At 44.0% G+C, this 10,945-nt stretch overlaps 1 protein-coding gene across 3 annotated transcripts in view; it reads right to left on the bottom strand.

Moving 5' to 3' along the window:
- Positions 1-209: 209 nt before the first annotated feature.
- Positions 210-10,945, bottom strand: part of LOC106744496 (organic cation transporter protein-like) — a 43,125-nt gene continuing 32,389 nt past the window's right edge. For all 3 annotated transcript variants that reach the window (XM_014619330.1, XM_014619331.1, XM_014619329.1), the window contains exons 2-10: positions 9,325-9,586; positions 5,923-6,133; positions 4,590-4,848; positions 3,355-3,547; positions 3,042-3,260; positions 2,739-2,953; positions 2,314-2,489; positions 1,492-1,664; positions 210-1,340 (exon numbers count right to left, since the gene is read on the bottom strand). In XM_014619330.1, coding sequence (XP_014474816.1) covers positions 1,241-1,340; positions 1,492-1,664; positions 2,314-2,489; positions 2,739-2,953; positions 3,042-3,260; positions 3,355-3,547; positions 4,590-4,848; positions 5,923-6,133; positions 9,325-9,575 — 1,797 coding nt within the window. In that variant the 5' untranslated portion in view covers positions 9,576-9,586 and the 3' untranslated portion in view covers positions 210-1,240. The remainder of the gene's footprint in view (positions 1,341-1,491; positions 1,665-2,313; positions 2,490-2,738; positions 2,954-3,041; positions 3,261-3,354; positions 3,548-4,589; positions 4,849-5,922; positions 6,134-9,324; positions 9,587-10,945) is intronic.

Here is a 10,945-nt window from a genome sequence, read left to right as displayed (position 1 = left end):
CAAGATCGTCAACTATTATAGTGTTTCTTGAAGCCTAAGCTTGCCACGTTCAAATCATAGGATAGGAAACAAATTGAAATCCGAACCAGAGTTACAGGACATTAAATGCAAAGGCACCGAATTAATTTGCACACTCAATAACTAAAAAGATTCATGCCTCACCGAGGATGGATGCGACGGAGTGGACGGGCGCAGTAATCAGCGTAAAATAGGAATGTATTATTTTTATTTCTCAGTTTCCTCGCATTGGTAATTCGGTCGCTTCTAAACAGTGGTGTAGGTGAGATTGGAACCGGATAGAACTTACGCGATTTCGCGTGATTCTCGCGAAGGAGAATTTTCAAGTTTGGCAGTAAACGCCTCAGATATGGAAGGCACCCTTTGCTATGCGGCACGCAGGCAGCACTTAGTCTGTCCGCTTTAAATTATTTAAAATTTTCTACTTATGCAACTAATTGATGGTGATTGCCGTCGCTGTTGGCAATTTCGCAATGACTCTTGATGATGCATCAAGAGAGGGACTTTGACGGTCCCTTCGTCCGCACAATTCGTCCAGTCTCTGCCGTGTCGTTTAAAAAATCACGCTAGGACAACAAAACGACTCGACCTATCTATCTATCTATCTATCTATCTCCGTATGTCCCTCTCATTTCGATACGAATAATGATCTGCCTCCTAAGTCAAGAAGAACCTCGTCCTTCGAGGAGAAGGAATGAGCAACGAACAAACCGGGCTGGAATACGACATAAGTAAATTACTCATTTACCGTGATTAATCTAAAGCTAAAAACGCAGTTAAATAACTTCATATCACGCTGCGTCTCGCGCGAGAGCTACGAGAGAATCGAGAGCGTCGACAATCGATGGGAGAATATCGGTATATACCGTGTGTGCGTTCGTGCATGCGTGTGTGTGTGTGTGTGTGTGTGTGTGTCGCGGAGAAACGGTCCGAGAAACAAGCCCACATTCCAGAAACGGCCCCGCTCGGCGAATCGACGTGCACTCCGCGCGCATTTCATGTCCACTTGTGCGTCCATTTGAGCGGAATATATCCGGAGGTGCATCCTGCACTTGCGTCGTCATCGTCCGTTCTCGATCGACCGCACCACTGCGCGCCCCGGTCACATCACACGCGCTCGACGTGTCCATCGCGCGTCACGAGCTCGAAGAAAAACACTTAAGATCACACGGGCGATTCGGTCGCGATATTTACAACGATTTGGCGGATCCTCGCACGGCCGCTATAATCTGGTGGAGTCGATCGTCTGGACGCTGCCGTGATGGAAGGCCACGTTCGTCGTACCCTCCTGATTCCTCAGCGACCTCTTCAGCCGGGGGGTGCTGCAAATTTACAGGAGTAACGGGTGAGAGGGCTCGCGAAACTTCTACCCGTGGATAGTTTAGCGTGTGGTCTCTCAGCCGGGGAAATCGATGGATTATCCATTTTGATTTGCGTTCCTCCGGCTGGGGAGAAATGACGGCTGGGACTTACGATGATATGCAGGGTATCCACCAGAAGCTCTGTTCCACGCCGAAGTCGTTACCCTCCTGCAGAGATTCGGGCAGCTCCTGGTCCAAAGTCTCCGGCAATGCCAGTGTCAGGAACGCGTCCGCGAAGGACAAGAGGCCGAGGACTACCAGCGGCAGGCTCGCGTTCACATCGGCCTGGGAGAAACGAAGAACAATGTTGACACTCTGACTGATCTCGTGTCTTCTGCCTTCCGGCTTCTTCTTTCTCTCTAAATCTGAATCAGTGGATAATCACTGACTATCAGTGACTATTCTCTGAACATGTCAGTCACGAGTATGCCGCTGGTGAATCAGTGAAATTCGACTAGAAAATCTGTGAAGCTTGGAATGCCGAATGAATCGATGAACGTATGCCGATTAAATATGTGAAAAATTTACTTGTTACTTTACTTATTTTTATTCACTCATTTGCTTTACTTATTTACTTGACCTTTCGCTTGGTAATATTAACACAACGTAAAGGACGATAATGCCGACGAGTTAGCGTTACGGATCGCAGAAACCCCGGATAAATTTGCGATCCGACACGCACGAGCATTGTCTCTCGGAAACCACTAATAAGCGAATGGCGACATAACCGGCGACAAATCAGTGGCCGTTCTCGCTGATCGCGCAACGGATTCGGCTCTGTTTCGCTGATTAGCGATGCAAGCCGTCAACTAATTCGATCGGTGACTTTTCCCACCGATTCAGATTCAGAGAGTGCTTCTCTTTTGTTCCCTCAAGAACCTCATTGATCTCGTTGGGAAAGTCTCTCTCTCCCTCTCTCCTCTGGAATACTTACCAAGTAAACTACGTAAGGACCGACGATGTGAGCGATGTAACCAATAATGTGAATCAGCGACACACCTTGCGCCCGCACTACGGTCGGCAACATTTCAGCCGCGTATTGGAAACCGATATTCGCGGCGACGTTGACACCGAGGCGCGCCAAGATCGCCATGGTGACTGTAACTCCACCTGAAATGTCGCGGGCCGTGTAAACGTGCGACGTACGAAAAGTGCGCGGCGGATTGGATCCGCACCCTCGGGCTCGAAACTTGGAGCTTTGACCGTGAAGGGCCGCGATCGCAAAAGAGCGAGATCGGATCCTACATTGAATTTCCCGTCCCCCGTCTTTCTTACGTTTGTTATCGCGACTTAAAGCTCTCTTCCGCGTCATCGTTACACGACGGACGACGCTGTCGGCTTGTAACTAAAGTAACTCACCGGGGGGAGTAAGGAGCGCAATTAACGAGAAAACGCCGCAGACGAACATAGAGGCGAAACCCATCCATCGTCTGCCCCATCTATCAAGGAAAAGTGCCAGGAGAATCGCGGCCGGAAGCTCGGTCAGAGCGGCTAATGAGAAGGACGTGAATACGTCGGGATCCAGCAACTTCAAGTTCCAAACGTGTCCGTCGAACACTAAGATGATCAAGAGCCTGTTCGGGCGAGCCGTTCGATCAATCGCTTCTCGATGATAAATTTATCGAATTCACTTCTCTCGCTCATCTCGCTGAAAATATTTACCAGTAAATCACGAGCATCACGGTGATGCGGGCGAGCCGCGGTAATTTGAAGAGGTGCAACACGGTGTACTGATTGTGCGACTGGTCCTTCTCGATCATCGACCTGCAGCTCTTCTCGAACTCCTCCAACACCTCCGGCTTGATATCCTTGCCGTTGACCTTCGCGAATTTCTTCAGCATGTCGATCGCCTTGTCAATTTTGCCGCTCATGATGTACCATCTGGTGGGCGATATTTGCAAAAAGATTCATCAAGACTGACAATGAGAATTTGATGGTGATGCTTGGAAATATAGAGGGGAGGGGGGGCAATTACCGTGCACTTTCCGGAACGAGCCATGGTCCTAGGAAAGCGACGATCATCGGGAATGCGGTAACGACGCTTAAAATTCTCCAGTCGGCGATCCAATACGCGATCCATGGTAGAAGACTGGCGGCGGCGGCGAAGTAAATTCCGAAGGACATGTTCGCCACCAAAGTTCGGTACTTCGGGCCGACGTACTCGATCACTGCGGCGGAAAAGTACAATCCGAGAGTTGTTCGCGATAATTTCCGCAGAATCGAACTTCCACCTTGGTATTTGCAATTGCTAAGAAATCATTTTTCGCCGGATAAGAGCCGCGCAAAGACGTTGCTTGCGAGTGACAATTTCCCACGGGGAGATAATAATGCATGACTCTAATTGGCGAAAAATTATTTCTCAGTAATTAAATAATTAAAAGAGTCTTTTCGAGCGGAACAAAAAGTCACGATAACGTCAAAATGACAGTGAAATGATTTCCAAAGGTCACTTTTTGATCATGACGGAAAATTGATGAAATTATGGGTTTGGAATTTACAGATTTAATTCTTTCCCGATAAATTGTTTCTTCAATATATTTAAGCTGCGCATGTTAGTAGTTATAAAGCAAAGTTGTTCGTGCAAACAATATTCTGTTTATTATCATTACAAACAATTTTGCTTATATATAGCTAATTAAAATTACAAATGAAAATTACTACAATTTTAAATACAACTAGAACATTTGAATATGACAATATGAAAATCTGTAAAATGTTATATATATATTATTTTGGCAATGAATATCGGAACGTAGCCTTAGAAGGAATATAAAAAATCGAGTGTGGAGGACTTAAGGGCGTTCTGCAATACTCCGTAAAATAAGGAAGCAAGGAATTGTCACTAGCTATTCATATTACAGTAACGAAAAAGCCAAATTATCGTTTCCCTTAAGATATCAAGTGATATCACTGAAATTTTCTATAAATGATTACTTTTTGACGTCATCTTGAGGTCATCTTGACTTTTCGTTCTGCTTCGCTTCGTTTTGTATAATTTGTATCTTAGTATTTATAAACCAGAATCCCCCGAATAATTCAATATCCGAATCGTCAAAAGTACGAACAAAGTTACTCCGATACCTATTTGTACATCCTCGATAGGCTGCTTGTGTTCGGACAGAAAATTCCTTTCAGTCATTATAATAATTCTTTGACGCTTATTTGATTTGATTTTACATCATAGTCGATAGTTACGACGATAATACGCACCTATGATGAAGATAACGTTGAAGCAATTGTCGAACGACGAGCCGACGATCAGCCTCGCGACACAGAAGGACCAGAAGCTGTTGCAGAAGGCCGTCGCGATCGAAGCGAAGAATCCGACAGCGTTGCAGGACACCAACGCCGGTATTCTGCCGTAACGATCGGCTATGTAGCCGAATATCAGGCCCCCGATGATGCTGCCGACGAAGAAGGCCGATTGGGCCGCGGAACCGAGGAAAGTCTTGTCGCAGACCCATTCGAGCTAACAAAGTGGCGCACAAATTATCGCAGTCGCTCGCGCGGTAACAATCGAATTAGCATATAATCAAGAGGTATTCAGAGAACTCGTCGACGCCATTATTACGAAAAGAATATTGACCGCTATTAATAGCCCCGTCGTCATCGCGTGTTTCTCTTCTTCTTTTATTGCCTATTAGTGCCGTATTTTCTAGCGATGCATCGAGAAGGCCACACCATAAATGTTGTATTTATCAAACGATATTACGTGCTCTTGCAGTTATTTCACTAACTGAACAATAAGTGTTAATTTGTAATTTTGTACTGAAGTTAAGGTTAAACATGTACAGGGTGAGGGCGAACCTATGATACAACTTGTGTGGGGAGGGGGAGTGATTCATGGTAAAAAAATAAGTCGAAGGTTAAGGATAAACTTTTTCCATCTGCGGCTTTGTTTCCGACAAGATCAAGTTTGAAAACAATGAGTTTTGAATACCATATAGTTTTTCATGAAAATCTTAGATTTAGAAGATATTAGAAATAGAAGTTAAAAGCAACTCTCAGCCCTCGAACAATCTTTTTCTAATTGCACGAGCAATGAGATCAGATAATATTTCAATGTATACGCAAGTTCCATCGAATTCTTATCAAACTCATTTTACCTTACAACCTCTTGTAACGTGTAACTTTTGATCCAGGCTGTGAATCACCGTCAAACTTTGGATGTCACTTTTAAATGCAACGTAGATCGATTTGTAAGATTTTCACAATGTTTTCATAATCCTGACTCACGGGCAGTCATCATCCTTAACGTCATCGTAGGCGAACACACACGCCTGTGATTTCAAAGTTTCGCGATAAAAAGCATTCTGCATTCTCGCGTCTGGTGTACTTTACGTAGGGAGAGGAGAAAACGGGAGGAGGCGAAGGCGCGCGCGAGCGAGGAGCACCCGTGAGCAGCCGGTTGATATTTCGCAAGTCGACAAATTAATATTAATCGATTAGCTCCGTCGACTCCGTCGTATCGGGATAAGGATTTATCGTACGCGAGGAGATAAGCATTACACGCATTGTACACATTGTCCGGTCGTCAACCCACCTCGGCGGCGATGGAGGCGTACGGTATCATCGTGTGATTGAAGGTCCATCCTTGCTTGCACCGTGTTGTCGGCCACGACGGATCGGCCTGCTTGACGCCCCGTTCGAACAGCTCGGTGTAATTCACGTCGTACATGTTGCATCTTGAGAACGGCATGGCAGTTTCCAGCCGCAATTCCTCGTCAGTGGCCGGCGGTATCGCTAGCGAGATTCTGCGGACATTACGACGACGGTGTTGATATATCTTACTCTCCGAGACGTGGCATATTTAATTTTATAATGCGCGATTAATTTTATGTCGCGCGAGCTTGAGATAAAACGCGTCCTTCGCGCATGAAAAAAGAAGAAAGGAGGACCAACCGGTACGCGAAGATCGTACTACGAGCTCCGATTACGTTAGACGACACGCGTTGCGCCAGAGGAATCAGCGAGTGAACTTTTTTTCTCTCAGTACTTCTGCACGTCTAAAGCATGCGTCCTCGGAGAAGGAATTAGTTCTGTAAAAGCTAAAATGTAGCTGTGGTGGCGAGAGTAGGAAGCTAAAACGGGTTAATGTCATTGTTAAGTTTTTTAGCTGCCACAGCAATGACATTGGTTATTAGGTATAAGGTGCGTTTGTTGCAAGATAAGATTATATTGTTCGCCATGTGATGCATTAATTCGAGCCGCTAATATATTTAGTTACAGTAACAAAGATATTTAGCTGTTCTGGTTTAACTGTTGGGGGAAAAATAAGTTTACTAGTGTGAATGCATCGTTGCTATTGTATATTCGTTGCGACAACGACAAGTTTAAAATAAGATAAGATTTTACAAAATAAGCGAATTATTTGTAATTAAAACAGAAATAGTTTTGTTGTCGGGGTATCGATTACGTAACTTTTTCCCTAAGACGGAAACGTGACAAGTGAAATATTTTCAAATTAGAGAATTTACACTTTTCACAAATTCACGCTGGAGGAGAAGATTCATGACCCACCGGGGGTTGATGATGAATCTTCCCCTGTAGCGTGAATTCGGAAAAAGTGTAAATTGTCTAATTTTAAAACATTTCACTTTTCCGCCTTAGGGAAAAGGTTACGCGATCGATATCCAGCACAGAAAAATTTTGCCGAACGAATTTGCCTTTAGGACGCGTTAATTTGCTGTTAAAACAAAACAGTGCTTCTTACATTTGCTATTTCGTTCTCTTACAGCGAAACGATTTGTATAGATTTGACGAAATATAGCTAGCAAATGGCAATTAGTATGTACGGAATAAATAATTCGGTTCCCGCAATTCAATAAGGATTCAAATGAAAACTCGGCTTTCAGAAAAAATACGAAACAATATCTCTATTAACGCGACTGAGAGAATATTTGTGTGTGAACATCAGCCGAGCATTAAAATTCAATTGAGATAAGATGGAGATAGATAACTGAGAGCAATCGACCGGATAGATATTATCTTCGGAAATTTTTCTATTCCCACAATCGAGCTCTCGTCTGGCAAAAATCCTCCGGTAGAAAAATTCAGTTGTACCAACGGAATTATATATTTGCCGCGCATTCTTAAGAAATCAATTTTGCCGTCCACGTAGTAGCTGGCAGATTTTGCTGCAAGAGCAGCACAGAAAATTTGCTGCGCCAGGGAATTATTTTTCTCCTTTTTTCATGGCTAATTCCATCTCTTATGCCGAAGACACGCCGTCAAATATCTACTCTCGGGCGGCCTCTTGAGCGGAGAAGAGAACTATAACGCCAGTCTGAATCTCTCTCTTCCTCTCTCTCTCTCTTCTTTTCTCTCTCTCTCTCTCTCTCTCTCTCTCTCTCGATGAAATCCGCTCGAGGTCGACGGCCAAACAGGTTTTCAATGTAACTTCGCGCACGGGGAAACCACCGATTGACCAATCTGAATCATGCAGTCACCGCAGCCAAGACAAATTTTCCGCGTAATGCCTATCATAACATTCCGTACGACACGCTCCATTGAAAACACCGGCCAGCTCAGTCAATTTTTCGGAAAAGAAAAAATCCTCGTCGGCGAGGGCGATTTCGTAGCATCGGTTGAATCCGACGAGAATTCGCGGCTTCCCGTCGTTTTCCTTGAGCACCGCCGAAATGATCGCCGCCGGAAAGAGCGGAAGAAATACTTCATCTCGCGCGTCTCCCACTTCTCTCCGGCCTCGATCGACGAGCACGTTATGTCACGCGCAAAAAAAAAACAATTACACGCTTCCATCTTTGCAGCCTGATCTGCGGAGAGAGTGCAAGAAGCGCGTAACGTAATTAGGCGCAATTATTCGTTAGCCCGGAGAAAAGTTTTTTCCCGCGAGAACGAAATAACGCGGATGCGATTTGGACGGAAGGATGTCGTCGTTTTGTATTTTACTTTTTAATGAAGCGATCCCGATATAGTGGTAATTGCTCTACGAGAAGAGCGAACGAGAGAGAGAGAGGGAGAGAAAAAGATAGATGGAGGGAGATACGTAGCATGTATCTCGGCATGCTCTTAATTATGCTTAATAAACCGAGTCTTGGGAATACCCGGTGAAAAATAATATACCGCTAGCAGGAAAAGTTCTTATGAGCACGTTAATTGAGTCATTGAAATGAGTTCGCGACAAGAAATTACTATGATAAGAAGTTATTAGTGGAAACATGAATAGAATATATATCTATTTCTCTCTTTCTCTCTCTCTCTCTCTCTCTCTCTCTCTCTCTCTCTCTCTCTCTCTTTTTCTCTCTCTGGCAATTAATATATTTTATGTGACCGTGGCGTTTTATCGGTCTGCAAAAAGAGAGTCTGTAAAAATTCGCTAGACATTTAATTAACAAGTAAAACCAAAGGAAATCACAGGCTACCTGTGCGCGATACTTTTTTCGGAAACTTTCACGCGTGAAAACTTTTGCGAGATCTCGAGTCGTTCGGAAAAATTCTCGGATTCATATCCGTCTTGATCAATGAATAAATAAAGAACCAAAATATTAGCAGTTGCCCAAAAAGATTCACAGGTGAGGAGGAACGCGAGAATTCAAGACACCCGGTGTACGTGCAAAAAATCTGCCACGCAGGGGAGAGTTTATATATATAAGCCGGCCAAACCGTGGCCCAAGGTCTCGGTCAGCTCGGGACCTTGAACTGTTACGGTTTCAAGATGAAAGGGAGTTTCTCACCGCGCGCATTCTGCGTTCTCTCTTATTTCGCAACTTTCACGGATTGTCGAACTTCAGTCTCGCCATCTTCGCTCATACAAGTCATTTCCGGCCGTCGCGTCGGTCCACGAGACCGCCGATTGTTGCCCGAAAATTGTATTCTTTATTTTTTCTTAACTTTTTCAGACTTCCAAATCGTCTCGACGCGATACGCGAGAAACGCTTTACTGTTTATTATTATTCGGAAAGAGAATGGTTTCATCACTCACATCTCTTGGTCGGTGAAATTCAAGTTGCGCAGCTCCGGTATGGCGCACCAGTGCTCGGCCGGGACGAGGGTGAGGAAGAACTGCGCGAAGTACAGGAAGGCGTAGACGAAGGTGAACGGCAGCAGCAGGAAGAACAGGAACCACTGATACCTGCTGGCTTCGCCGACATACGGCAGGATGTCGTCGAAAGTCTCGATCTTCTTTGAGGCCTTGCCCTCCTCGGCTTTCGCGGACTCTACCATGGCCGTCATCGTTGCGGAGTCTGCGACACGAGCAACTCTTATCACGCGTCCGTCTTAAAAAGACTCATTTGGAGCTAACGTCATCGAGAGAGGGGGAGGATCTCTACCGGGTATTTGCGATATAAAAGAACTGGCCTCTCGTCCGCTCGGAAACGTGAGGAATGATAATGGCGCGCGGTAACAAAGCGCGAAATGCATAATGCAGCGCTGGAACATCACAGCACAGTGTTCCTCTCGATAATAAGACAAGCGAATCCGCGTTTGCTGGGGTAGGCAATTGCACGCCGAGAATTCTCAAGAAAAAAATACAAATAAGAGAGAAAAAAACAAAAGAGACAGCGATTACGATATCTTCGACGGACGTCGCGGCTAGTCCCGACCGAATCGAAACAACTCGATGTAAAATACCGGCCGTGTTATGCACTGAAAGATTTCTCCAGATTTGATCAATTTCGTAATCAAAATCCAAACATATTTCACAATCGGCGTGCTCCAAAAAAACTAAAATGTCAATCGATAAGTACGATTGTCAGACTTTTCAACGAAAATACTTTATCACATTTAACGTAAATATTTTATATTATCTTACCGTATCTTATCTTATACATTATCTTAAGTAAAACATTTGTTTGAAACGCGAAAGATAATTTTCTCATAAAGGGATGACTAGTTTCAATTTACCTGTTTATTGTGACAAAATTATATTTTATTTGGTTAAAAGGCATCATTTCGAATAATAGCGAAATAATTTCAAATAAAATCCTTCCTGTTGAATAACAGAGTTTTCTTAAGTGAGACGATAAAATATTTACCTAAACAAATAATATGTCATATATGTTGTTTCTATGAAACAAATTTTACTCAAATAAATAGAAATCTAATTAATCTAAGGGAATCTTTTTCTCTGTACGTGCTAAAAAATCGTCCGAGAAATATCAAGAGACAAATATAAACGACAGGAAAGCCGAAAAAGAGAATTCTGCGTCACGAATAGTTCCATAACCATGACGAGTATGATAATGAAGGAGCGTGAGGTATTATGTCGATGTTACGAGACAGCGAATCGACGTTGTTCCCAGTAAATGACATCACAATATCTAGTTTTAATTTTTCGAAAAGGGAGAGAGATACAATCGTGAAACATATTCTGGCATCTACTACTACTCGCCAAATTTCATTATGGGATACGATTTATCATTCAAGCGTACATCTATTCGTGCTCTCTCACTCGTTACCTCTTCGAGTTGCGAGTTGGAAGGATACTTTCGAAATGTATTGCTCAGCGAAATCGTTCTCCGTTGCGTGCAATTTTCACGCCTTCTCCGGGGTGAGCGCGGAAAATAAAGATTAGCTTCGATAACTGAATTAGTTGTGAACAT

This window comes from Dinoponera quadriceps, unplaced genomic scaffold, assembly GCF_001313825.1.
Source record: "Dinoponera quadriceps isolate SergipeBrazil2010 unplaced genomic scaffold, ASM131382v1 scaffold1266, whole genome shotgun sequence".
Lineage (NCBI taxonomy): Eukaryota > Metazoa > Arthropoda > Insecta > Hymenoptera > Formicidae > Dinoponera > Dinoponera quadriceps.
This window is presented reverse-complemented; position numbering and strand designations above follow the sequence as displayed.